This window comes from Antechinus flavipes, chromosome 1 (assembly GCF_016432865.1).
Source record: "Antechinus flavipes isolate AdamAnt ecotype Samford, QLD, Australia chromosome 1, AdamAnt_v2, whole genome shotgun sequence".
Taxonomy (NCBI): Eukaryota; Metazoa; Chordata; class Mammalia; order Dasyuromorphia; family Dasyuridae; genus Antechinus; species Antechinus flavipes.
The window spans coordinates 694,255,994-694,283,311 of NC_067398.1; the positions used below are offsets into that span (position 1 = coordinate 694,255,994).

Below are 27,318 nucleotides of genomic sequence, written 5' to 3' on the forward strand. Positions count from 1 at the left end.
GGACGGCTGCGCCCCGAGTCTGGATTTGCGCCGCTGTGCAGAGCTGCGCCCCGTGCCGGCCGGGCGGGGCGCGGGAAGCGGCGTGGGCTGGGAAAGGGGATTGGCCCGACCGCCCTAGACCGCGAGGGGCCGGCAGTGCAGGGGCGCCCCCGAACCACTAGAGGTCAGTCTCGGACAAGGCAGTTCTGGGCCGCGGGAGGACGGTCCGGGGTTGAGGGAAAGTGGCTGGGGACTGGCAGCAATAGCAGGGCGGGGGCGCACCCTAAGGTGCTCCCACCCTGGAGGAGCAACATGGTCAGTGAAACCAGAAATTCCCTTTCTCATCCACGCCCGGCCTAAATCGATATCCACGGGACTACAAACAGTGAGTCCGCAGGAATTAGAAGTAGAGGGAGGGCCTCGCTGGCAGAAGTTTAACGACCGGCTCTCTGGCATAAAATATGCTAGGCACGCTTTTTAATTGAGTTAGCACGACTAACATTTTATCCATCACCTTCTTAAGACTGGACAATAAAAAACAAACAAAGGCGTCCGGGGCAGCCCTGAAGTCAGGAGGACCCGAGTTCAAATCTGGCTTCGGACACTTAGCACGTAACCTGGGCAAGTCACTTAATCCCAATTGCCTCAGGAAAAAAAAAAAAAAAAGCATTCCGATACCGAGTATTGCTATTCTGTAAATGCTATAGGCCATCTATCAGATTCAGAGAAAGGTAGAGCAGGAGGGGCCTTAGAACATAGAACGTTAGAGAAGGAAAAAACCTTAGAACACGGAATGTCAGAGCTGGAGCAGAGAATGTCAACGGGGGGAGGGGACAGGCTTAAAATACAAAATGTGGGGCAGCTAGGGGGCGCAGTGGATACAGCACCAGCCCGGAAGTCAGGAGGACCTGAATTCAAATCCAGCCTCCGACCCTTAACACTTCCTGGCTTTGTGACCCTGGGCAAGTCACTTAACCCCAATTGCCTCAGCAAAAAAATAAAAACCAGAAAATGTCAGGGTTGGGATGAAAGTTTGTAGTGATCATCTGGTTCCATCTCTTCTCAAGCCAAGGCTGGAGTCCGATCCCCTCCCCGTACTTGGAGCCGTATTTCTTGTCTCTCAATCTCAGTTTCCCCAGGTGTAAAAGGAGATAGACAAGTTCTAAAGTCCCTCCTGGCTCTGTGATCATCAGGATCTTTACAAGAAAGTGACTCATGGAGCTGGAACAGCTCGAAGCACTTAGTAAGATGAGCTAACATTAATATTGCATTTTTAAAAGTTTACATGAATAATCTGTTTAAAAGCATTTTTTAAGTACCTATTATCTGTCAGGTCCGGGCTTGGGGATAGTAAGAGGAAAGTGAAAGCAGCCCTTTCCCGCTTGCATGGAGCTTCCCATGTGGTTTGATGACATAATACTTACCTGTAGAGGGATGTACAAAATAAATTCAAAACGATCAAGGGAGGGACAGTCCTGGAGCATCATGGAGAAGGGGGCCCTTGTGTAGCTCTTTCCCATAAAGCTATGAAGCAAATACTTCAGGCCATATTAGGCACATTTCACAGATGATGAAACTGAGGTCTGGAGAGGCTAAGTAATTTGCCCCTGGTCCAAGACCCCTCCCACTTTTGATAATCCCTTTTCACGCTGACTTTCCAGTAATCTCTCAATTCATTTCCCAAGCCCTCCCTTTCCCAGTCACCACCCGAGCCTGGATCCAAGGGCAGAATCCCACCTCCGACTCCAGAACAGTCAGTGCCCTTCTCTGCTTAGGATGACTCATTCTCTAAGTGTCCGAAGGTACAGCTGGGCATTGACAGTTACAATTTCTTCTCTGAGAAGTTCCTTATGCCAGTGAATGCCAAAGGTCCATTTCCTATCTCTAGCCTTGCTTCTCCTGTTACCTGTAACCCTTCCCCCTAAAGTCTTCTCATTGTCCCCTTTGCCAAGATTTCTTAGGCCAATTCTTTGAAGCAAGTTCCAGGGGCAGCCAGGGTGTACCAGCCCTGAAATCAGAGGTCCTGAGTTCAAATCTAGTCTCAGACACTTACCACTTCCTGGCTGTGTGACCCTGGGCAAGTCACTTAACCCCAATTGCCTCAGCAAAAAAACAAAACAAAACAAAAAAACACGAAAAAAAAAATCTAGTTCCAGAGTGTACAAACCTAGTCCCTAAACTCAAACTTTAATAGCACTTGATCGTTTTGTTTTGGCCACTTCTTTCACTAATGGAAACTCCTCTGGCTTCATACTTTAGTGAGGTTAAAAAATCATCAGCTGATGAGGAGGACTTCCATATGTACAAACCCTTTTCTTCCACCTACTCCTAGCTAAGTGTCCCCTTAGAGAGACTGATTTTACCAGCTAGGTATTGCAATGGACTGGAGTCGGGAAGATCTGAGTTCAAATCTGCCTGAGAAACTCACTAGCAGAGTGACTCTGAATAAGTCACACAATCTCTCTCAAACTCAATTTCCTCTTCTGTAAAATTGGAGATAATACTATCTAGTTCTCAGGACAAAATGAGATAACGTTTATAAAGTACTCTGAAGAGCTCAAGGAGCAATACAAAGCTTATTATTCTCACTGTGTTCACTTGCCCCAAACAATTAACAACTAAAGATTTGTAAAATCCTCACAGAAAAGAAATTTGTGAGCAGGTCATCTCCTTGTTCCCATAAGCCCCTGTACAGTTAGCTAGACTCCCTTCCCCTCGGCGGGCCCCAGTGTTTTCATTGCTATGGGTTGAGAGGATCATAGGTTTTTGAGGTAGAAGGAACTGGAGAGGTCTTGTCCAATCCCCGGATCTTACATTAGGATAATCTTGAGGGGCAACAGTTGGCGCAGTGATTAGAGCCCCAGCCCTGAAGTCAGGAGAACCCGAGTTCAGATCTGACCTTAAAAACACTTCCTGGCTGTGTGACCCTAGGCAAGTCACTTAACTCCAATTATCTCAGCAAAATAAAATAATAAACTTGAGCCATAGGGTAAAAGTGACTTTTCTTCTGGAAAAAAAAAAAAAAAAGATTGACATCTTTTGTTTTTCAGTTCCATAAATTCCTTTTCCTCTACTCACATGGAAGATTGAGAAAGGGAAAAGACTTGAGACACCATTTAATCCATTTTACAGATGAGGAAATTGAGGTTGTATGATTTGCCCAAGGGAGTCCATTATAGATTGTAAGCATCAGAAAATAGGAAGAAAAAAATATTTTAGCAAAACTAGCCAATAAGGGAATTGAATCCTACCTTATAATAGTCAGTGTCCCCTTTGTTTAAAAAAAAAGAAGTGGTGGGAGGCATTTTTACAATAAAGAGACACTCCTAAAGTAATAAGAGGAAGGGGAGTGCTGGGAAATTTACTGATCAACTCTGGGAAAAACATACACAGGATTCTCTTCAGTTTAATTTGTATTCTAAACATTTTCTCCATTACTTTTTAAGTTTCAACAATTAACAAAATAAAGTCTTGATTTGTAGCTTTTGCTACAAAATGAGTATCTGAATTCCTAATGAATAAATACTCATGGTGAGAAGTTAACAATCAGTTCTCCTGAGCTGTTATTGGTCCCAACTATAGGGAGCAAGTAATAGAGTGGAATTTGCACTCAGGTCCCCAGGCTCCAAAACCATTCGCTTTTCTCTAGGAGGCACAATGGATAGAGCACCAGCCCTGAAGTCAGGAGAACCTGAATTCAAATCTTATCTCAGACACTTAACACTTCCTGGCTGTGTGACCCTGGGCAAGTCACTTAACCCCAATTGCCTCAGGGGAAGAAAAAAAAAAGAACAAGCAGCAGCATTTATAGACACTACCAATCGATCACATCTTCCTAGATCAGATGATGAAATAAGCATCCTTTCCCTGGGTACAGGGGGTGGACTAGAGGTGCAGAATGGGGCACACATTGTTAGACATTACCAATATATCCATTGGTTTGGCTTGAATGGACTTTCTTGTTACAAGTGATAAGGCTTTTTGGAAAGGTGAGGAGGAAGTCAGTGTGAATGAACAGTGAGCTTAAACAAACAAAAAAAAAAAAGCATTCTTTCTAATGAACCATGTTCTGGGTAGCCCAATGGATAGAACCCGGGCGTTGTTCTGCTCGGTAGGTGGCTTGATCGGTCAGCGGTGGCGATCCTATCAGTTTGTGAGGAATCCTGAAGCTTTCATTCGGGTTCTAAAACCTTTGCAAACAAATCTGGGTGATCCTCAGAATTGGAATCCTGGAGATTTACCGGTCGGCTTTGTTCAGACTTTCCTAGTATGAAAATAGGGGGAGCCACAGGCAAGGTTGGGAGGGCCTGGGTGGCTCTCCTAGCATAGCCAGTGGGATGCCTTTGAGAAGCTTAGGACTTAGAGCTCAACAAAATCTGACTTACAAAACTCCCATTGTAGGTGGGAGGGGGAGGTGGGCTGGGAAAGACTAAGGCAAAAACTCTGCTCCTGACTGGGGAGATTCAATAATCTAAACTCCCAAGTCCTGCTCTCTCTAGGAAGTTAGCAGTAAGCATTTATTAAGCCCCTATTGTGTACCAGGCATTGGGCTAAATGCTGAAAATGCAAAGGAAGGCAGTTCTTACCTCCCTCATTAGTAGCTCAGTAAGCTACTAACGAGGGAAACATATATAATTAGATATTAATTAGATACTAATTAATGTATAACATACATACCGAGGAGATGGGAGGTAATAGAAAGGAAAAGAGTTGGGAAAATGAGCCAATTACTGGAATTCAAGTTCAACTCCAACTGTTCCACACTCAGGAGACTCTAGGAATCATCCATTTCAACCCCTGCCTCTAGCAAAGACCATTCTGAAGCAGAGTGGATTTTCTATTTAAAAAAAAAAAAAAAAAAAAAAAAAGACATTTCCTAGCTGTGTGACCCTGGGCAAGTCACTTAATCCCAATTGGCTCAACAATAAAAAAAAGGAAGGAAGGAAGGAAGGGAGAGAGAGAGAGAGAGAAGAAAAGATATCAATTCCCTCCACAGCTAAATCCAGAGACTGACCCCTGTCAATCTCCTCAGTGTAGAAATGTGAGCCCATTTCCTTTGTCCAGTCTTTAGAAGTGGAGCAGACCCAAGTATGGTCTTCCTTCCCATGATGCTAGAAGTTGCCTCTTCTCTTGGGCCAAAGCAAAGTGATAGTTGTATTGTGGCAAGAGCCTTGGATTAGAAGTCAAAAGGGCCCGAGTTCTAATCCAATTTCTTTACTGTATAGTACTAATAGAACTAGTCACTTCCATTTGAAATTTCACTTTGTCTCTAAAAGGAGGGTGTTCCGTCAATCAATGAGCAATCATTCCCACAGCCCCTTTCTGATTGGATCATTCCCATGATTCCTGCCTATTGCCAATGGGACAGAATTCAGACTCTTCTTGACTTTGGTCAGCTGACCAAAGCTAGGCTTTCCAAGATTATTTACTCATTCTCCTCCTTCATAAACCACATATTTTAGTCACACTAGCCAACTGTTTCTAGTGTGTGGATCATCTCCCACCTACATGGCTTTGCATAAACTGTCTCTCACAGCTGGAACCTACTCCTTCCTTCCCTCACTCTTCAAATCACGGCCTCCCTTTTTCCTTTTAAGATCCCTCCTGAAATCAAGAGAACCTGAGTTCAAATCCAGTCTCAAACGCTTCCCAGCTGTGTGACCCTGCATCTGTTTATAAAGTGAGGGGGGGGGAGTGGTAAACTCTTTTAGTATCTTTGGCAAGAAACTCCCAAAAAGGGTCACAGAGACTCAGATGTGTTTGAAATGACTATACGGTTGTAAAACAATGACAAATTAGCATAGATCTACCAGCATCTAATTCATTTTGCATTTGAGAAAACTGAAGAGATGCCATTTTTTACTCAAGGTCACCCAAGTATCAAATAGTGGGCCAAGGATTCAAATCAACATCCCCTGAGCTATATCCGGCATAATTTCTGTTGCTTCATGATGTCCCTTCCCCTACTTCAATTCGCCATTACATTAGTTTAAAAGTCTGGTATACCATAGGTGCTTAATAAATGCTTGTTGACTTGACTTTTATTTATTCATTAGGTTCAGAGATGTAGAGCTGGAAGGAACTTTAGAGGTCAAGTTCAACTCTTTATTTTAGAGATAACAGGCTGGAGAAGTGATTTTGCCCAATATCACCCAGATCCATTAGGAAGATCCAGAACTTGAACTGAGTGGCAGGGGATTTGCTGGACAGTCCTTTGCCATAGTGTGCTAGTCTTCAGAGCTATGTTACGTACAGATTTTTTATGGTGTACTGTAATTAGCCCATTCTACTTACTTGGACAACTCTTAATGTTAGGACAATTCTCCCTTAAGTCTGTGTCTCTGAACTTTGCCTTTCCCCAAGTCCTGGTCTCCTGGCTCAAACAGAATGAAATGAATCCCTCACTTACATAGCCATCCTTCAACTGGAGACGGCTTTCATGCATCTCTCCATGGGGGCTCCTGAGGTGACACATTAGTTCTTTGCCTCGTCTTCAGTTATCTTCGTCATCCTACTCTCCCTCCTCCAGCTCAGGGTCTCCAGTATCTCAGGCTGCTTTTATATTCTTTAAAAAAAGGCAGCTAGTGACAGCACAGATCTTAGAACACTGGGCCTGGAATTGGGAAGAACTGGGTTCAAATGTAGCCTCAGACATTATCTGTGACCCTGAGCTAGTCACAGTTCCGACTGCTTCAAAAACAAAGAGATTGACTCCCCAAAAGCTTTTATGTGGCTTACAGATTTATCAATATTTATCAAACTAGGAGTTAAAATGTCTTGGTTTTTTTTTTTTTTTACCTCATGGCCACCCTGAAAAGGTCTTGGGGACCCCCAGGCCCTACTTGGAGAGCAGGTGCTCTAGCTCGGCTGCAATGTGCTGGCCCAGAATCATGTTTGATGGCCCCGATGTTTTGAACACCTCACTTCCTTTAATGCAGACTAAGAGAGCTTTCATTCCTGGCTGTCATATCAGATTGTTGATTCATTATAAACTCTCCCCTTTTCCCACTTAACCCCTCCCATACAGCTGCCCAAATGACACTTCGGGAGCAGAGATCTAATCATGTATCTCCCCTGCTCAAGAGGGTTCCGTGACTCCCAGCCGCCTGGAAGATAAAATACAAATTCTGTTTGGTATTTAAAATCCTTCACTATCTGGATGTAGTCTTATCTCTCCAGCTGAACCACACAACTATCACAGTGACCTGAGTAGCAAAGCAGATATGGAGTTGGTAAAGACCTAAATCCAAATCCTGCCTGAGATGGGCAAGTCTTTGCTCTCTGCACCTCAGTTTATCCATCAAATAAAATGGGGATAATAGAGCAAACCCAATCACTATGGCCAAAGGCCATATGATAGCTATCATTCACATGCACTCACATGCGTATCTCAATGTAAGGGACCCAGCATATGACTTGTGACATTTGATCTCCAAACCCCATTTAAAACTGGCTTCCATTGTCCCTTTCTACAGCAAGTACTCTATTCTCACACCCCTGGCAGCTTACTTCATCTCTCGTGTGTGTTCATTTCCCATATCCAGTAGAATAAAGAGCTCTAGAAGGCAGAGACTAATTAATCAGCAGGTGCTGTCAATTGAATTGAACCTGTAATCCATTAAGACCCCCAGATCTTTTTAATTTTTGTTTTGGAGTGGGGAAGGAAAAAGCCTTATCTGATCTCATCCTGCACTTGTGACATGTGACCTTCCCCTTAGTTCAGCCATCTTTACTGCTCCTGACCATTCACATCTCCCCCCCTGGAGAGGGCCGGTCTCCTCATGGACTCATAGGGAGCCCTCACCCCACCCTTTGCCTGCTCTGGGAGCCCTGGACTGAAGAAGGCCAGAGAGGTCAGATTTCTGTAAGAAAAGTCAGTATATTTAGGGTTTGCTTTATAAAAGTTACTATAATACAATGGTACATAGTATTGAATTCACAAAAATATGAACAAGTATTTACAGCAAGATCACCCACAACAGAAACATTTCTCTTCAAAAAACAGGTGACGTACAGAGGGCGGGGTCTAGATGCACAAAATGGCCCAAAAATTCAACTGCCTTTTTTTTCTTTAAGGGGGGGAGAGAGGGGGAAAGAAAACCAAAAGAAAGAAAAAGAAAACTTCCAGGCAGAAATCTTCAAAGCAAAGAATTTCTCAAATCAAATCCAACTAAAAAACAACTGCATTTTCTTAGTTATTGCAAACCGTCTCCTCGCCTCTGACGGAGGAGCCCTCCCATTGCTCTCACCCGTGAAACAACTTGCTGAAAGGGAAGTGAGGGGTCTGGGGGAGGGGTCCCATCTAAAGCATCTTCTGCCCTCCCCTTTCTCCCTTAGTGCTTGTCCCAATCTGAAGTCTGGGAGAGAACCATCTCTTGTGGGAGTCGGGGATCCAAAACTTGCTTAAATAGACCCTTCTCCATACTGTACATGTCTTCCTTCTGTGAAATAAATATATATATTCTTTTTTTTTCTCTCTCTTGCACATTTAAGTTGGCAGACAAGGCCTGAACCCAAAATGAAAAGGAAAGGCCTTCGGTTGGCCTGCATTTTCCCCTCCATTTCGATGATGCTAATTTTGTCTAATTGGACACTCACTCGCTCGCTCGCTCACATGCGCGCACACGCACACAATCAGGGCACACACACACAAAAAGAACCAAAAAAAAAAAAAAATCCAAACAAAACAAAAACCCCAAAGCCCCAAACAAAACCAAACCCAAGTTCTTTTGTACAGAATTTACACAGTAAGAAGCTTGACACAAGCTGAGAGAGAGATGCTAGCGGCTCCTCGCGTGAGCTGGGGCTTCAGCAGGCGGCTCGGAGGGAAAGCTGTCATCTTGCTAAAAACGAGTCCAAATTATAATAAGTTCCTTTTTTTTTTTTTCATAAAGTATTTACAAGCTCACTTGGTTTTTTTTGTTTTGTTTTTGTTTTTTGTTTTCCCTGTTGTTGGGTTTATCGGGGCTTTTCCCCCCCTAAGTACAAAGAAATCCTCAAAAAAAAAAAATTTTTTTTCCACGTGTTTCTACAAGAAACAATGTTCCCAAGAGAAGGTCACCCCAGTGGTCTCTGTACAGATGATGCGTTGATTTTGAACTCCAAAATGCTTGTGGCGTTTTTTTTATGTGTCCTTTTAGTCCTTCCTGTTCTATACACAAAAAGCGTTGAAATGAATCCTACAAGTTTTGGGGGGTGAAGGGGATGGGGACACACCTACTGAAAGCTACTGGAGACTTCTGTCCAACCTTTAAAAAATCATTTTCTTTTTCCTTCCTCAGGGGAGAAAATGAAACTCTTTGCATTTTTTTTTTCAATATAAATATCTTCAAGATGGGTTCCCCGTCCCTCCCCGGTCCACCCTGGGGACAGACAGGGAAGCGGACAGGCTAGCGGTAAGTAGGACAGATGGACGGACGGACGGATGGACAGAGTGAGGTGAGGGAAGCCCAATGGTGTCCCTGGGCCCAGGGATCCCAGCAGAGAACAGATGAAAGTTTTGAGGCATCTCTTCTGAAAGAGAAACACCGATCCTAAAAGACAACCCGTAATGGCAGAGAAAGGAAGAAGAGCTACGGGAGCGGGGCAGAGGGTAGGAAGCACGTTAGCCTGGGGGAGTAGCCCTCCGGCCTCTTCTCCCCTGGGTTTCCACCCGGCCTCCCAGGGAAGGTCCGGCCCGGGCGAGCCAAGCACTGCCCAGCCCCTTCCCCGGGCTCTTGGGGAGTAAACTACACAGCACCTAAAGGGCCCTGCCCTGGCGGCTGGCTATCTGGGGGTAGGCCGTGGCTCGGGTGAGGGCCTGGTGCCCTTCCTCACCCTGACCGCTCGCTCTCGCCCCCTTCTTGCTGGCATCTGAATGAGAAAGTAAACATTTAAGAGATCCAGGCGTGCCCCCTGCTAACTCCCAGGGGCGGCCATGGGCCGGAGGTGGAGGCAAGGGCAAGGAACATGGTCTCCGAAGGTGGACCCCGCGCCCAGCTCTGGCCCACTGCCCGACCTTTACATAGCACCTGCCCGGCTCCCCAGCACCAGGGAAGGAAGACAGATCAAGAGAGAGAGAGGGAGGGGAAGAAAGCCAAGCAGAGCAGCCCCTCTCCAGCCTCCCGAGAATAGCTGCGGGTCCCCAGCTCGGACCTAGTGCGGGAGAGGAAGATGGAGCAGGCACTGAAGGCCATCCCAGCAGATCGAGGAGCAGGGGGGAGAAGAGGAGAGGGCTTGGGGCAGGGAAAGAGAAAGGAAAAGACATTCAGGTGGGGAGAGGGCAGGAGGCTGACCACTGGCTCCCTAAGACTGAGGCAGAGAGTATCTAGAGTCCTGAGGAGCGAAGGCTGCAGGGCCCCCCCATCAGTGCCTGCATCCTAACCACCAAGTGCCTCCTAAGCAAGCCTGGGCAGACTCCCTCGGAGGGGAGCCCGCGGCCTCGCCCCTCTCCCTGCTCCCTCCTATGGCATCCCCAGGTTCACCTAGGCCTGAAAGGCAGGGTCTAACGAAACATCAGTGGGGGTAGGGAGAGAAGGGAAGGCTCCCAAAATATATAGCGAGGGACAGGGAGCCAACAGCCATTGTCTTGGCGCCCAAGCCTCCCCCTAAATCCCTGTTCCTCCTCCTCCTCCAAACTTTGTACCCTCATCTCTCTTCCAAAAAGCATAATATTTCTCCCTCCAGCTCTGGCTCCACATTTGAATGGTGAAAAACTATCTTTGTCCTTGTTTTTTTGAGGAGGAGGAAAAAAAATGTAGCAGCATTTGTGGGAGAGGGCATGTGTCTATGTGACTTAAAAAACTTAAAAAAAAAATTAAAAAATCAGAGAGAGAGGGAGCATCTTTTCCCACAAGTAGGAGGAAGAGGAGGAGGAGGGGAGGAGGTAGAGAGGAAGCTTCAGGAAGGTGGGTAGTGTCGGGCTGGCCGCGAGCCGGGCCTGGGGAAAGGGACAGCACCTGAGGGTGGGCTGGGGAGAGCCGGGCGCGGAGGAGCTTAGGCCCGAGGCGTCTCGCTGGACTGGGCGGGGCTGACGGGAGCTTCCATCTTTTCCCTTTCTCCCTTTTTTGGCAGAGCGCGCCCAGCTCCCTGGCGTCCTAGTTGAGAGTCCCCCGGCAGTTTTCCGAGCCACACAGACAGGGGATCTTGACGTCCTCGATGGGAAATTTGTAATCGTAAGTGATTTCTTCATTGACGTTGATATGTTGCTTGGAGTAGATGACGATCTTCTTCTGGGACTCCACGGTGATGACCTTGGCGTAGCAGTTTGGCTGTGGGGTGGAAAAGCCAGGGGCAGAGGGTTTTTAGGATCCAGGGGGGACCCCAGGGCCACCCCACTCATTTACTGATGAGGGAACTGAGGCACGAAGGGGGATGATTTAAATGGGAGTTTCCGAGTTTTCAAGGATGACTTAGGCGGCTGGAGGGGACCCTCCCCCAATCCCAGCTCAATTCTGTTCTAAAACCTCGCATGGGGGGCTGATCGATGGGATGACCTCCGACCCCAGCCACTTACATTACAGCTGTGGTTGATGAACCTGGCAAAGTTGCCACATTTTGTAGCGTCGATGATTGTGTCGTGGTCGACTCGGAACATGTAGCTGCTCCCAATGCCCTCGTCCTCGTAACGCTTCTCCCGCATGTCGGCGATGACCTGGTGGGGATGGAGGGAAGGCCAAGGGAAGTAGAGGCAGCCGGCCCCCAGAGCCGCCACCCGCCATCCGCCCACCCCCCCGGGGAGGGGCCCGTGGCCGCCACCGGCTCCTACCTGCCGGATGTTCTGCCCCACGTACTCGATGACCATTTCGTCAGCTGCAATGGGCTCCATGGCAAAAAGGCCCCAGTCGTGGATGTGGCTCTTGCAGAATTTCAGCTTCTTCTTCCGGAACTGGGCAGAAGAGCAGAAGTGGAGTCATTTAGGGTAAGGAGAACCCAAGGTTCTCGGGGGAAAGGATGATTTCACTTTTTTGTCTTTGCTCTGCCCAGTGTCCAGGATAGTGTCTGGCACACAGCAGGTGCTTAATAAATGGGCTTGTGGTCTATCCAGACAGTAAAAGCTTGTTGGACATCAGGAGTTAAGAGCTGGTAGGGAATTGAGCAGGAGCCACATCCATATTCAGGGGCAGCTGGATGGCGCAGTGGACTGAGCATTGACCCTGGAGTCAGGAGGACCCGAGTTCAAATTCAACCTGACACTTCATACATCCTAGCTGTGTGAACCTGGGCAAGTCATTTTACCTCAACTACCTCAGCAAAAATAATAGGGAAACTGAGGTCCAGAGAACCATTCACTGAACATGGCAACAAAAGCTCATTATTTACATGGTGTTTCTGATATAGAAGGTTGTAGATGGTGTTTACAGAGCTGGATCACGAGACACTTACAAGTTATGCTCTGTACGTAAACTGCGGGTGAGCCACTAATTTCATCTATAAAATGGGGATAATCAGAGTTTCGACTGCAGAGGGTGAATGGGAGGCTAAAATAAGAAAAAATAGTTCTTTGCCAATCTTAACAGTATCTCACACATGTGTTCTATTGGTGCAGTGAAGATATACAGAACAGCCTCTGAGGAAAGGGATCTGAGTCTGATTATTCCCATTTTACAGATGAGAAAGCTGAGATTTAGAGTGCAAGCTAGGATTTCGGAACTCCAATCCCTCATTCTTAGAGCATGAAATTCCTTCTATGTCAGGGGTTATATTGTTGTTCAGTCATTCAGCTGTACCTGATCTTTGTGCCCTGGGAACCATAGCACGCCAATCCTGTCCATGGTTTTTTGTTTTAGCTGAGGCAATTGGGGTTTAGTGACTTGCCCAGGGTCACACAGCTAGAAGTGTTCAATGTTTGATGCCAGATTTGAACTGGGGTCCTCCTGATTTCAGGGCTGGTACAGGGGATGGTACTCAATCCACTGCATCACTTAACTGACCCCCACACATCCCCCCACCCCCTGTGGGGTTTTCTTGGCAAAGATACTAGAGTGGTTTGCCTTTCCTTCTCCAACTCATTTTACAGATGAGGAAACGGAGGCGCATATATAAGTCACACAGCCTTGAGTACAGCTAGTTAAGCGCCTGAGGTTGTATTGGAATTCTGATCTAACTCCAGGCCCTCGAGTTCTATCTCCTGGGCCATCCAGCCACTTCTAGTGATTATACAGGACCATGTAATTTACCACAGGACACAACTGGGGAGCACATAAGTGCGGGCAATCTGTCTGAGACTACGGAGTTTTGCTCCAGTTCACACAGGGGAAGAGAGTTGATGGAAGCCTCAAACTGCCACCTTTTCGCTCCACCTCTCAGGGGTAGGGGTGGGGGGGTGAGGGGGGTCTTTCCACTAAACTCAGCCATGTAAGACTGGCCAGAGCTCTGGCCTAAGGTGAAGAAGCCGACTCCAATCTCCTCTCTACAACTTACTCAGCTGCTTTATACAACAGAGAGCCTCAGGCCGGCCCCCATCACCCAGCAAGGAGTTAAGGGTCCCAGCCACCGTCACCACGGGCCGATGATGGGCTCCTTGGTGGCTGCGGCTTGCCATCCTGGACTTCCCGCCCTCACTTCTGTAAGTCTCTTATCTCAAGTCCAGGCAGGGCCCACCTACCTAGATCCACTGGCCAGACTGGGCTGGAGACACTGAAAGCTCCCCCAGTCTGGTTCCCACCAGCCTTTTGTGGCTGCCGGCTTCTATTTCCAGGCTTTTGTCCAGGCTGTGCCCCGTGCCCGGGAGCTGCCCACTCACATGCACATCCTACCCGAGGCCGTTTTGGATTGCAGCTCTCTCCTTCCTGAAATTACTTTGTATATAATTTGCACCGGTGCACTTGCTTATAGGTTATACTCCTCAGTAGACTGTATCTTGTATTTCTCTGTGTAGACATTGTATCTCCTTGTCCACATGTCCTATTTGGTCCCTACTGCCCTCACCCTGCCCTAATACATAAGCTCTTTGAGGTCTGGGTCCTTTCATTCTTGCCTTGGAGTCCCTGGGGTCTGGCACACAGTAGGTGCTCAACAGAGAGAAGTGAGCTCGTGTTCGGGTCAGTCAGACTGTGCTAGGACAGTCCGGAGTCTGTTCTCCAGAGCTCACCCCGGGCACGGGCACGATTATACGGACAGTGTTACAATGAGGGCAAAGTTCAGTGGCTAGAGCTCCGGGCCTAGAATCAGGGCTGGTCTTCCCGAGTTCAAATCTGTCTCTGGAACCAAAGAAACCTCAAACAGGGTCATAAAGAGTCAGACATGACTGGAAAAAGCCGAAACAACAGTTAAGTGAGAATAAAATAATAAACAGAGGCAGGTCATTGCTCGAGAGGCATTTGGGGGGAGAAAGGTGCCATCTACAAGCTCACGTGCGCTGCTATTAAACGCGGCATTTCTAGGAAAAGGGACTAATGAGCTCACGGGAAGGTGGGTATTTTCTCAGCCATTTATCATCTTTAATAAAGTTTGCCTGGAGGCCTAGGGTTAATTAACTTGCCTGGAATTACATAACCTGTAAAAGGCAGAGGAAGGACTTTTATCCAGGTTTTCCATCCCCCACACCTATCACACTCCAAGGCTACTCTTTGGAAAAAAACAGGGAATTCTAGTTAAACGGGGTGCTGCTAAGGGATCTGGCTAAACCTAGGGTTCCTCAGGACCCTGACCTTGAAGCCGCGGCTGAGGAAAGAGACTAGGATACAACAATGAGGTGTGTTCGTACGATCCTAAATATAGTGACCTCTGGGGCCATTCAGTCCACTCCCCTGTCCCTGTTTTACAGTCCTGCCTACAGACTCTAGCGAGCCCCCGATCTGAACTGTCGGCAGTTCACAGTCCGGAGGTTTTGGAAGCAATCTACTAAAATCCCTGCATAAAGACGAGCCAGATCGCCGCCATGTCTGTCTAGGAAGGGCTAACCCAGGCAGGCGGCGTCACGGGGAACAGTGCCGAGAGGAACTCCCATGTTTATTTGGTAACACTGTAGCCTCCATGTTTGTAAGAGGGAAAGGTCCTTTGGCTAGCCCGGAGTGAGGGGCGAGGGCTGGGGGTGCCCATTATAAAGAGGGAACAGCTGAGCACTCAGAGAGCCAGGATCGGAGGCTGGCTTGGAGGACAAAAGCGCTCGGCCACCTTGGGGAGGGCTGCTGGGCTTCCAGGCTTCTGGGCCAACTGAGGAGCCGCTAACCGAGGCAGAGCCGCAGGCCTGGACGGAGAAACATTGTGGCCCTGGGGGAGAGCAACTGTTGCAGGCTGAAAGCTGGGCATTATGGGAAGGGCATCCGGCAGCAACGGGCTCGTTTATGAGGAGCTGGTCAGATGGCTAGGAGACGCCCTATCAGCTAGAGCAGACTCCTATTATTGAAATGAAGAAGGGCAGGTTGGGGAACAAGGAAGGAGGGGGAAGGACATTGGCCCTGGAGGAGCCTCTTGGGTCAATACTTTGCTCAGGGTGGATGCTATCAGCCAACAGCCCCCCGGGCCAAGCTTCTTATCCTGAAGCTCCGTGATCATGAAGATCAGAGGATGTAAATCAAGAGAAAGATGACATTTGGATCCTATATAACCCTGTCTTTTATGCTAAGCATTTAAAAACATGATTTTGAGAAGGAATCAATAGGTTTTAGCAGGCTAAGCTAAGGGGGGCCAGGACACTGAAAAAGGTTCCTGACCTAGAATGACCCCTCAAAAAATCACTGGGGAAGGGGGGGCACAAAAAGGGCTATAAATAGGGGAGTAGCAGAGAATTACAGGACCCTTCCTCTCCAACTGAAGAACCAGACAGGGCAGAGTGAAGGACAGGGAAAAGATGCGGGGGGTCCAGCTGGAAGGGGAAAAGGACAGTGGGGGCTACCACAACTGGACCTCATTACAGGTCTTCAAGGAAACGTTGGATAACCACTTGTTGAAGTGTCGCTAACCTAGAAATCTAGTGGGACCAAGATTGCCAGAGGGCTCACTGTCATACATTTTCCTTGTGGAAAGGGGGAGTGGTTTTGGGGCAGCAGCTGGCCCAGACCTAAAGATGAATCCTCCAAATGTTTTAGAAATAAGTTGAAGGGGCAGCCAGGTGGTGCAGTGGAGGGAGCACTATCCCTGAAGTCAGGAGGACTTGAGTTTAAATCTGGTCTCAGATACTTAACACTTCCTGGCTGGGTGACCCTGGGCAAGTCACTTAATCCCAATTGTCTCAGCAAAAAAAAAAAAAAGAAAAGAAAAAAAGGAAAGAAAAAAGTTGAGAAGCTATGGCTTCTATTTAGGTTGAGCTAGCCAGGCATCCTATCTCGGTGCAGACAAAACTCCTAGGAGCAGTCACAAACAAGACTTGCTGGACAATCAGCAAGAAGGGGCTGCTCCCCAATCTAGAAGGGGATTGGTTAGCATAATCCCAAGCACTGCGGCTACAAGCTGCCGGTACTCAGACTGGGCATGAGCAAGGCTCAGTTTGGGGTATCCCGATGAGACAAGAAGGAAAATAGGTAGATGAGCTCATTGTTAGAGGGACATCTGGAGAGAGGCAAGGCAGAAGTGATAGAGATGATACCCTGAGGGAAGGGGAGGGGAGGACAGATGCAGACACCATTTAAAAATGTGACTATTATTGGGAAAAGGGGGATTTTAACCAAGTTGTATTTTGCGAGCTTGTCCCCCGCAGCTGGTGGGTAGGGGGACGAAGGCCACGTTTATTATTTCCCATTCAGGGAAATTAACCAAGGTGTCCCATACTTTATTGTTGACTCTGAAGCCAGGACAGAGGAGGGGGTCCTAGAACAACTCAGAGCTACTAGAGAATGGAGAGGTTTTACTTTAACCTTAATCCTTCCTACCTGGGACAATGTGTCAATGTGTCCTAAGGGCCCTCCCAACGCTGACACTCCATGTTCTAAGATCCCTTTTGGCAATGACATTTCGTGTTCTAAGTTCTTCTCCAGCTCTGACATTCTATAATCTAAACTTTCTTCCAGCACATAGTCTACATTCTGAATTCTCCCCTCGCCCTGACACTCCACATTCTAAGTTTTTCCCTACTCTGATATTCCATGTTCTAAGTTATCCCCCAGACTTGACATTCTATTTCCTAAGTTTCCTCCAATTCAATTGTTCCATGTACTAGCCCTGACAACCCTTGTTCTAAGTATTCTTCCAGCTCTGGCAGTTCATATTCTAAGTTCTCTTCCAGCTGATAGTCCACGTTCTAAATTCTTCCAGTTCTGACAGTCCATGTTCTAAGTTCTCTTCCAGTTCTCATAGTCCATGTTCTAAGTTCTCTTCCAGCTCTGACATTCCACATTCTAAGTTCTCTCCTAGCTCTGACAATCCATGTTCTAGGTTCTCTTCCAGTTCTGATACTCTGATGTTCTAAGTTCTCTTCCAGTTCTGACAGCCCATGTTCTAAGTTCTCTCTGAGTTCTGACATTCCATATTCTAAGTTCTCCCCCAGTTCTGACAGTTCAGGTTCTAAGTTTTCCAATTCTGACATTTCTTGTTCTAAGTTCTTCCCCAATTCTGACATTCCATATTCTAAGTTCTCCCCCAGCTCTGACATTCCATGTTCTAAATTCATTTCCAGCTCTCATAGTCTATGTACAGACCAAGTTCTCTTCCAGCTCAGACATTCCATATTCTAAGTTCTCCCCCAGCTCTGACAGTTCACATTCTAAGTTCTCTTCCAATTCTGATATTTCATGTTCTAAGTTCTCTCCCAGCTCTAACATTCCATGTTTTAAGTTCTTCTTCAGCTCTCACATTCCATGTACTAAGTTCTCTTCCAACTTTCACAGTCTATGTGCAAAGATCCCTTCCAGCTCTCAAAATATGTATTCTAGGCTGACATTCCATGTTCTAAGATCTCTTTCAGTTCTGACAATTTCACGTTCTAAGTTCTCTTCCAGCTCTGCCATTCCACATTCTAAACTTCCAGCTAAAAGTCTACATTCTAAATTGTCCCCCACTCTGACAGTCTATGTTCTAAGTTCTCTTCCAGTTCTGACATTCCACATTCCAAGTTCTCCACCAGCTCTGACATTCTGTGTGTCCCATTCTTTCTTCTTTACACACTGAGGACCCCAGGAGCTTCCTAAGTGATGAGAGGAGAATGAAGCTGCCCCAATGGGAGAGGGAGACAGAGGTTCCCGTGCCTCTACCTTTAACTGGTTGAACTTGAGCAGGTCGCTGTCACAACTTCCCGTGAAGGAGGAGAGAAGGCGCCGCTGTTCTGAGCGGCGCTCGGAGCCTGCCCGGGTGGAGGCGTGTGGCTGAGCAGGGATGCTCATGCCCTGGAGTGAGGAGAGAGAAAAGAACAAATCCTGACGCACATGCTAGAAACGAACCGTGATGGTCCTGCTAGAAACAAACACCATAAGCATATAAGCATGTTAGAGCTACTGAAAGGTCTGTAAGAAATGTTAATGGTCCTACTAGAAACCTTGAAAGGTCTGCTAGAAACACTGATAAGCATGGTAAAAAAGTCCTGATGGGTCTGCTAGAAACCCTAATGGTCCTACTAGAAATCCTGATGGTTCTTGTAGAAACCCTGAGATCCTATTAGAAATCCTGATGATTCTCTTAGAAATCTTGAAAGGTCTGCTAGAAACAAAAACTGATAACCATGTCCTAGTGGGTCTGCTAGAAACTATGGCAGGCCCACCGCATGAGTTGGGAGGCAAAAGGCTCACGTTTTCAAATATTCTGTGTCCCTGAAGCAGTGGGGCTCAGAGGGGAGGAGGGCAAATGGGATCCCCTACTACTACTGGGGCCAATCTGGCAGCGCTGGCTCACCTGGGTGTCTGCTGGGGGCTCCTCGGCAAAGGCGCGGCTGTTGTTGAGGTATTTTAGTTTATCTTTCTTGTCAATTTTGTAGTAACCCTCGCTGCGGGCGCAGCCGGTTACATGCTCCCGAATGCCATCCTCTCGCTTTTTCTTCTTGGGAGTAGAGAAGCTGGTGGGTGGAGACAGGTCAAGGGCCAGACACAAGAACGCAAAAAGAGCCTCTGGACACGCGAAGGATTCCACCCCAGTCCCCACTCTAGGACCAAGATCTTTCTACACCTGGCCCTGGCACCAAATATTCTATACAGAGACTATCTAATTTCTAACTATTCCACCAATACATACTGCCTCAGTGGAGCAGTGGATGAATTGCTTGGTCTAAGACTCTAAGTTTAAATCCAGCCTGAGAAAGTTATGTGATCCTGAACAAGTTACTTAACCACTCCTGCCTCAGTTTCCTCAACTGTAAAGTGGGAATAATGGCACCTAGCCTCTCACAGAGTACCTGGGAGGATCAAAACACATGTTAACACGCTTTGCCAATCTGAAAAAACACTATATAACTGCTACCTGTTGTTACTGCTCAGAGATGACCAGAATCTCAGGGGTCACCTAATCCAATCTTTCATTCAGCAACAGGAAACTGAGGCACACAAGGAGACCGTGTGATTTTGGATCACGGAGACAGCATCAGAAAGGGAATACTGACTCACCTAATCTAAATCTTCCCTTCTCATAGATGAGGCTCCTTAGGGGACTTGCTCAGTAAAGACACTAAGGGGCCAGGCTCTACTTCAGACCTACATTCCCTGACTCCAAAGCTGCCGTGTTTTCCCACCAAAACTTCCTGGGCCCCAGGGAGCTCAAAAGCAGGGACTCCTGGGGCCGTTTTCCGGTAGCCCTGATGCTCGGCGCAGTGCTGAGCACCCAGGGAGAAAGGGGCAGACCGCTCAACTCTCCTGGTAGAGAGTGCCCGGGAGGCCCAGGGCAGGTGGAGGATATAAGGATGGTAGACCCAAAGCGTGTCGTTGAGCCAGTCCATGCCGTTGTCCTGCTGGAGGAGCCGATCGTAGGTGACGCACAGGAACCGGATGTCCTCCTCGTCGATCCCCCCGTTCCAGATGTCGTACAGGATGGTCATCTCCTCAAACTCGGAGCGGGCCCGGAAGAGGGGCCGCTGGGGGGACGAGAAGTCGGGGGAAGGCGGGGGCAGAAGGGGCACGACCATGTCCTCGTGCCGCTTCTTCGGAGGCCGGCGCCAAGGCAGCTTGGGCTTGCTGAAGCCGCCCCCGTCACCAGCCTCCACTTCTTCCTCGGGCCCACGATTGGGGGGAGGGGGCTCCTCCAGCCACTGATTCTCAAGCTCTTTGAAAGGGAGCTTGGTGGGCTCATCCGGTGGGGGTGGGGGTGGCGGTGGAGGTGGGAGTGGGGGAGGGAGGCCCCCGTCGTTCCTAAAGTCCAGCGTCACGACTCGGGGGTCTGGCGCCCCGTGGAAGGAGGCAGCGGCAGGGGGCTGCCCTGCCAGCAGCAGCAGCTTGGGGCCCGCTGCCTCAGGAGGCAAGGTGGCGAGCCTTCCTGGAGGCACGTCCAGGGTCAGCACAGCTGGTGGGGAACGTTTGGGCCTCCCGGGCTTCCTCTTGGTGGGAGGAGGGCATGGGGTCGGTAGGGAAGAGGCCAGAGGCAGAGCCAGGGGCAAGGTCAAGGGCAGAGGTAGCAAGGTGGAGGATCGGGGGAGCAACGGACCGGGGGGGAGGGGCAGAGGGACCGGCAGAGGGACCGGCACTGAAAGGGGCACCGGGAGAGAGACGGGCAGGGGGAAGCTGGTTTCCAGGGGGCTGGAAGAAACGGGAGCACCAGGCCCTGGCCGATCATCCCCAGGGAGCTTCTTGCCAGGTGGAAGGGAGCAGACAGACAGAGGCAGGGGCCCCACGGCCTCGGGAAAAGTGGGCGTGAAGCTAAAGTCTCGCCCAGGCGTCCGAGGGATGCCCCCGCCACTGAGCCCGGGAGACTGAGACGGGTAAGAGAAGGGGCTGCTGGGGACCTGGGGGGAGCTGAGGGCCAGGCTGCTGGCGGTGAGGGGCGTATCACTGCCCGGTGTGGCCGGCACGGTCTCTGTGCTCTGGGACTTGGCCAGAGGGTCCCGGCCCGGTGTTCGGGGGGGCGGCTCTTCCGGCAGAGGCTCTTCCAGAAGAGGCAGGGCCTGGAGGGGCCTGGCAGGGAACAGAGGCTGCAGCCGAAGGGACTCTGGCTCCAGGGGGAGGACCACTTTGGGGCCGAGGGGGTGGGGCCGGCCCTCCACCTCCACCTCCCGAGGGAAGCTGCCCAGGATAGGTGCAGCCTCTGGGGAGAGGCCCGGTGGGCTGGGCGGTCGCTGTAGTTGCAGCAAAGATATGTCCTTGGGGATTTCTGCAGGTTCCAGCTCTGCCTCTAACTCTTCCCCTACAGGAAAAAGGGTAGTGGGAGACAGGGAGAGAGAGAAAGAATGAGAGACAGAGACAGATGGAGGAGAGAGAGGGACAGAGAGAGACAGAGGAAGAGAGAGGGATAGATAGAGAGAGAGACAGACAGGAAGACAGAGGGATAGAGAGAGAGACAGAGAGAGAGAGGGACAGAGAGAGACAGAGGGATAGAGAGAGAGAGAGACAGAGAGAGAGGGACAGAGAGAAACAGAGGAGAGAGAGGATAGAGAGAGAGAGAGAGGGACAGAGAGAGACAGAGGAAGACAGAGGGATAGAGAGAGAGAGAGACAGAGAGGGACAGAGAGAAACAGAGGAAGAGAGAGGGATAGAGAGAAAGAGAGACGAGAGAGAGAGGGACAGAGAGAAACAGAGGAAGAGAGAGGGATAGATAGAGAGAGAGACAGAGAGAGAGGGACAGAGAGACACAGAGGAAGAGAGAAGGATAGAGAGAGAGAGGGACAGAGAGAGACAGAGGAAGAGAGAAGGATAGAGAGAGAGAGGGACAGAGAGAGACAGAGGAAGACAGAGGGATAGAGAGAGAGAGGGACAGAGAGGGACAGAGAGAAACAGAGGAAGAGAGAGGATAGATAGAGAGAGAGACAGAGAGAGAGGACAGAGAGACACAGAGAAGAGAGAGGATAGAGAGAGAGAGAGGGACAGAGAGAGACAGAGGAAGAGAGAAGGATAGAGAGAGAGAGGACAGAGAGAGACAGAGGAAGAGAGAAGGATAGAGAGAGAGAGGACAGAGAGAGACAGAGGAAGACAGAGGGATAGAGAGAGAGAGGGACAGAGAGGGACAGAGAGAAACAGAGGAAGAGAGAGGGATAGAGAGAGAGAGAGAGAGACAGAGAGAGAGAGGGACAGAGAAAGACAGAGGAAGAGAGAGGGATAGAGAGAGAGAGACAGATGCAGGAGAGAGAGGGAGAGACAGAGACAGAGACAGAGACAGAAACAGAGACAGAGAGAGACACACAGAGAGAAAGAGAGACAGAGGTGGAGGAGGGAGAGGGACAGCGAAAGAGAAAGATGGATGGAGGAGGGAGAAAAGGAGAGGGAAGGGAGAGAGATTAGGGCTCACATATTAATAACATTGTGACACCTCTAAAGTGACTTCAGGACGTCGTGGGGGGTTGCTAATAGAAATATTGCTGTTCCCATTTCACTGACAAGGACCCAGGTTGAGCGAGCCAGCCCCAAAGCTGGATTGACCGGGTTTCCCTCTTGCAGACAGGTGGCCATTAGGACGAGGTGAGGGTCAGGGCTGTCCTTGGTCTGGGGATAGAGGGCATGGGGAGGGCAGGGGCCGGGCGGCTCACCTGAAGCGTCCACGGGGGACGGGCTCTGGCGTCTCGGGGGCTCTGGGGGCACGGCTGGCGCGGGCGGCTCGGCCATCATCTTTCCCACCTGCTCGAGGCCCGGCAGCTCGACGGCGTCCCCGACGCCCGCCGTCTCCTCGGCTCCCAGGTTTGGCAAGTCTGGCTCATCCACCACCGGCGTCAGCTCCAGGATGGTCACCACCTCCTCCTCTTCCTCCTCCTCCTCCTCCTCCTCCATGGCCAGTTCCCCAGCTACCGGCAGGTCTTGGCTTTCCCCAGGTGCTGCCTCCTCCACTACTTCCTCTAACGCCTCTGTCTCCTCTTCCTCTTCCTCCTCCTCCTCCTCTTCTTCCTCTTCCACCTCCTCCTCCTCTTCCTCCTCCTCCTCCTCCTCCTCCTCCTCAGACTCTGAACTGGATTCATAATCTGAAGAATCCTCGCTTTCTTCAGAGGACACAGCCTCTGCCTTGGAAGAGACCATGCTCCCAGCATCCTCTGGGAGGGAGAAGTAGGGCCAGGTGAATGAGGGGCAGGAAGAGGAGAACAGAACGGGGCAAGACCAGCTCCACCCCTGGAACCCCGAGCTCCCCGAGCCAACCACAGAGATCAGAACATTCACTGTAGCCCTTTTATTCTGGCAGCACAAGTCGATGGCGCCTGGGTCGGGCCGGCCTAGCGTGGGGGGCGCAGGTGTACGCGGACCCTGCGGTAACGGGCAGCCGCTTGGCCCTCCCCACTAGAGCGGACGCTCCCGGAGGGCGGCACCGGCCCTGCTCTGGCCCTGCGTCCCCGGATCACCCGGCCCTGACTTTACCGTCTCGGTCGGGTCCCCGAGCAGGGCGAGGGAGAGACCTTTGACCCTGACGGAGACTGGGGGAGGACCCGGCGGAAGGGGAGCTGGCAGCAGAGCCGGCCCCCGGCTTTAACAGGGAGCCTTAGCCAGAGTGTGGGGGCACCGCCCGGGGCGCGCAGGGGCCCAAGTCCCGCGGCCGCCACGTCTAGGTCAGAGGCGGGGCCCTAGCCCGGCTCTCTCCTCGATTAAGATTTAGTGACAGACATCGGAAGCGTGACGGGCACAGCCGGGCGGGTGCCGAGTCCGGGCAAGGGCAAGGCCCGCGTGGGGCGGCCGAGGAGGCCCCAGCTGCGTCCCCTGCTTAGCTGTGCCCGGGAAAGACGGACAATCACCTCCTTCAGAGTCCAGCTCCTCCTCCTTCTCACTCAACTCCACCTCCGCTGTCTCTTCTTCCTCGTCCTCCTCGTCCCCTTCCTCCTCCTCCTCATCGCAGACGTCCTCCTCCTCCTCCTCCTGAGTGGGGGCGGAGCGAGACAGAAGCAGGAAACGGGGTCAGGGCCGAGGAGCCGCCGCTCTCTGTGGCGGGGCCGACATCGCGGACGCACGGGTCTCCGGTTCTCTCGGCCATTTCGTCCCGGACGCACGAACGGAGCTCTACCTTTGCCCCCGAACCTTCATCCCTTCCAAGCATCCTTCCCCCAGAGCCCCCAACCTCCGCTCTCTCCCGCTCCGTGAGACTCTGTCTAGCAGAGACCCCTCCCCTCACTCATGCTGGGCCTTCAGCCCCCACACCTGGACTCCGCTCGAGGGTCGGGACCCACCTCAGGGCTTCAGCGGCCCGCGCCAGCCCGCGAGGAGGGTCTGAGGAGGGGTCTGAGCGGCCGCCCCTGGAGGGGCCGGTGGGAGGGTGTCTGCCCCTTGTCCCTCCCCCTCGCGGGCCTTCTGGTCACTCACTGCCTGCTTTAAGGTGACACTTAGCGCCGAGCGGGAGGCAGCCGAGGGAACCGAGGCAGCAGCAGCGAGGGCCCAGAGCTCCCCCCCAGTGAGATGCCCACACGCGGGGCGTCACTCCTGCTGACCCCACGCCCTGCCCGGCGCCCCCTCAGGACCCCGCGGCTGCCGGAGGCTCTCGGGCCCTTCTCGGGGAGGGCGCCCCGCAGCCAGCCCGGGACGGGAGCGACCCCCACCTTGTCAGAAGGGGTCTTGGCCAGCCTGTCCTCCTCCTCCTCCTCCTCCTTCTCCGAGGACGACGACGACGACGAAGACAACGAGGACGACGACGACGACGACGAGGACGACGACGACGAGGACGAGGACGAGGACTCCTCCTTATCGTCCTCCTCCTCCCCCTCGCTGTCCAGCTCCAGGGGCCGGGCCGGCCGCCTCCGGATGCTGACCCCGTCCGGGTCCTTCTTGGAGAGGTCGGAGGGGGTGTCGGCCATGTCCCTGTCCCTTTCGGACTCTGGGGGGGGAGAAGGACAGGGGTCAGGGGGGGCTTCGTCGGGGGAGGGGCGGCGATCGGGCCCCGGGAGAGAATAGCCCACCTTCATCCTCCTCGTCCACCGAGGTGGAGGGCCGCAGTCTCTTCTGGTCTCCCGTCGAGGCTGGGTCGGGCGGTTCCTTCCTCTTTACCTGCACGTAAAGCGCCAGTTGGTGCAGGATGCCCCGGGGGACTGGGGGGCTCCGTGCAGTGAGGAAGGGGCCGGGGGGACGCCCCTCTGTGGGAGATGTCCCCGTGGCTACGTCCCCAGAGAGGCCGTGGGCTCCGGACTCAGACCGGACGGGGGGGACCCTGCGCGGCCCCTCCCCCTCCCGGGCCGGGGGTCTCTGCTGCAGGGTGCCCCAGGGGGCTGGGGGGCTCCATGCAGTGAGGAAGGGGCCGGGGGGACGCCCCTCTGTGGGAGATGTCCCCGTGGCCGCGTCCCCACAGAGCCCGTGGGCTCCGGACTCAGACCAGACGGGGGGACCCCGCGCGGCCCCTCCCCCTCCCGGGCCGGGGGTCTCTGCTGCAGGGTGCCCCGGGGGGAACGACCCTCTGCCCCCACCCACCCCCCATGTCTGTGGGCGGAGATGTCCCCGTGGCCGCGTCCCCACAGAGCCCGCGGGCTCCGGACTCAGACCAGATGGGGGGACCCCGCGCGGCCCCTCCCCCTCCCGGGCCGGGGGTCTCACCTTGAAGGAGGGCAGCCGGATGGCGCCGCGGAGGCCGATGCCCAGCCCCATGCCCTCGTAGCCGAGCCCCTCGCCCTTGCTCCAGTTCTCCAGCAGGCAGGAGGTGAGGCGGTCCTTGGGTTTCGGCCTCTCCTCGTCCTTGTGCTCGCCCGACTTCACCGGGGTCAGGGACGCCTGCGGGCAGAGAGAGCGGGCGGTGGGCGCTGCGGCCGGGGCCGGGGGAAGCCCTGGCTCTGGGGGCTGGGCGCCAACGTTCCCCGTGACACTTACTACCTGCTGTGTGACCTTGGGTAATTCACTTCCCTTCTCGGGGACCATCTGCAAAATGAAAGAGGGTCGGACTAGAGACTCGTCTACGGCTCCGGTCCCGCCGGGACTCAGTTTCCTTGTCTGTAAAGTGGGGCTGCAGCCGTTCCTGGGGGGGCCCGAGCCCCAACCCCGCCCCCACAGCAACAGTCAGCCCTGAACCGCTTCCGGGTCACCCACCACGGGGGGCTGACCCGGCCGTGACGACAGCCTGTGAGACGGGCGCTGTCGCCCCCGTTTTACAGAAGAGGAAACCGAGACTCACTCTTGCCCGGTCACAGAGCCAGCAGGGTCGAGGCAGGATTCTAACTGGGGTCTCCCCGGGGCCTCTAGCTCGCCGCCCCCGCCCCCGGCCGCCCCCGCCGCGCCCTCACCTTGGCCATCCGCTCCTTCTTGTCCCACCACTCGTCGAAGGCCCGGAAGGCCACCACCTCCACCATCTTGCGATTCAGGTCGCGCTTCATGATGGCCTTGAGCTCCTTGACGATGACCAGCAGGACGCCGTCCACCGTGGCCTTGTGGGGGTCCTCCTTCTTGGGCATGTAGCCCGGCGGGGGCACCGAGGGGTCGAACTTGGGCAGCGGCGGCCACTGCTGGCCCCGGCCCACGGCGGCGCCCACCGAGAAGGGCCGGTAGGGGGGCAGGTTCACGAACTGCATGCCGCTGCCCATGAAGGGCGGGTACTGGCACACGCCCTGGCCCTGCATCATGCGGCTGAGCATCTGCGTCTGCATCTGGAAGGACATGGGCATCCCGGCCCACTGGCCCCCCAGCACGTTCATCATGTCCACCTGCATCATGGGGAACATGCCCGGGGGGAAGGGGGGCAGCGGGGGCAGGATGTGGGGCGGGGGCACCCCCGGGGGCGGCGGCGGCGCCGGCAGGGGCGGGGGCGGCACCGTGACCGCCGGGTGGGTGGGGGGCGGCGGCGGCGGCGGCGGGGGCAGCGGGGGCGGCATGGGGAAGCCGGGCTGGGGGGGAGGGGGCGGCGGCGGCGGCAGCGGCGGCGGGAAGCCGGGGGGCGGCAGGGGGATGGCTGTCGCCAGCACGGCCGGGGCGGTGACCGAGGAGTTCACCACGATGGGCTTGGGGCAGTCGGCGCTGGTGATGGGCGCGGAGGGCAGCTCGTCGTCGGAGATCTCCATGTCCTCCCCCGAGGACTGCTGACCCTGCGGGGAAGGGAGACGGTGAGGTGGTCCCAGGAGCCCCGGAGGACCCGGCCCGGGAGCCCCACCCGCGGCGGGGAGAGCCCGGGGGCCCGCGGCGAGCGTCGCTTCTTGTTTCGGGGAGGGCCCGAGTCAAGGTGAGGGCTGGGACCCCCCCCCCCCCAGTCTCATCCGGGAGAGCAGCGAGACCCGGGCCCGCCAGGTGGCCACCAGGTGGCGCCCCTCAGAGCGGCCAGTTATAAGGACCTGAGTGAGGAAATGGGGGGAAGGCCCTGGTCGCCCCCTCGTGCTCAGCCGGCTTCCCCTGGACCCCGCGCCCTCAGGGAAAGTCAGGTGGGGGGAGGGTCAGCTGGCCCAGGGAAGGGGGGGGTCAGGTGGCCATCGGGTGGGAACCA

General features: G+C 52.6%; 1 protein-coding gene across 4 annotated transcripts in view; it reads right to left on the reverse strand.

The window, feature by feature from the left end:
• Positions 1-7,838: 7,838 nt before the first annotated feature.
• The window catches only part of SETD1B (SET domain containing 1B, histone lysine methyltransferase), a 35,283-nt gene continuing 15,803 nt past the window's right edge, over positions 7,839-27,318 (reverse strand). For 2 of the 4 annotated variants that reach the window (XM_051972738.1, XM_051972735.1), the window contains exons 7-19: positions 26,132-26,926; positions 25,722-25,769; positions 25,452-25,625; positions 24,824-24,911; positions 24,467-24,741; positions 23,672-23,792; positions 22,487-22,981; positions 19,714-21,150; positions 18,721-18,887; positions 18,087-18,218; positions 11,726-11,845; positions 11,474-11,611; positions 7,839-11,228 (exon numbers count right to left, since the gene is read on the reverse strand). In XM_051972738.1, coding sequence (XP_051828698.1) covers positions 11,055-11,228; positions 11,474-11,611; positions 11,726-11,845; positions 18,087-18,218; positions 18,721-18,887; positions 19,714-21,150; positions 22,487-22,981; positions 23,672-23,792; positions 24,467-24,741; positions 24,824-24,911; positions 25,452-25,625; positions 25,722-25,769; positions 26,132-26,926 — 4,164 coding nt within the window. In that variant the 3' untranslated portion in view covers positions 7,839-11,054. The remainder of the gene's footprint in view (positions 11,229-11,473; positions 11,612-11,725; positions 11,846-18,086; positions 18,219-18,720; positions 18,888-19,713; positions 21,151-22,486; positions 22,982-23,671; positions 23,793-24,466; positions 24,742-24,823; positions 24,912-25,451; positions 25,626-25,721; positions 25,770-26,131; positions 26,927-27,318) is intronic. The other 2 variants (XM_051972736.1, XM_051972737.1) reach the window with 2 other exon arrangements.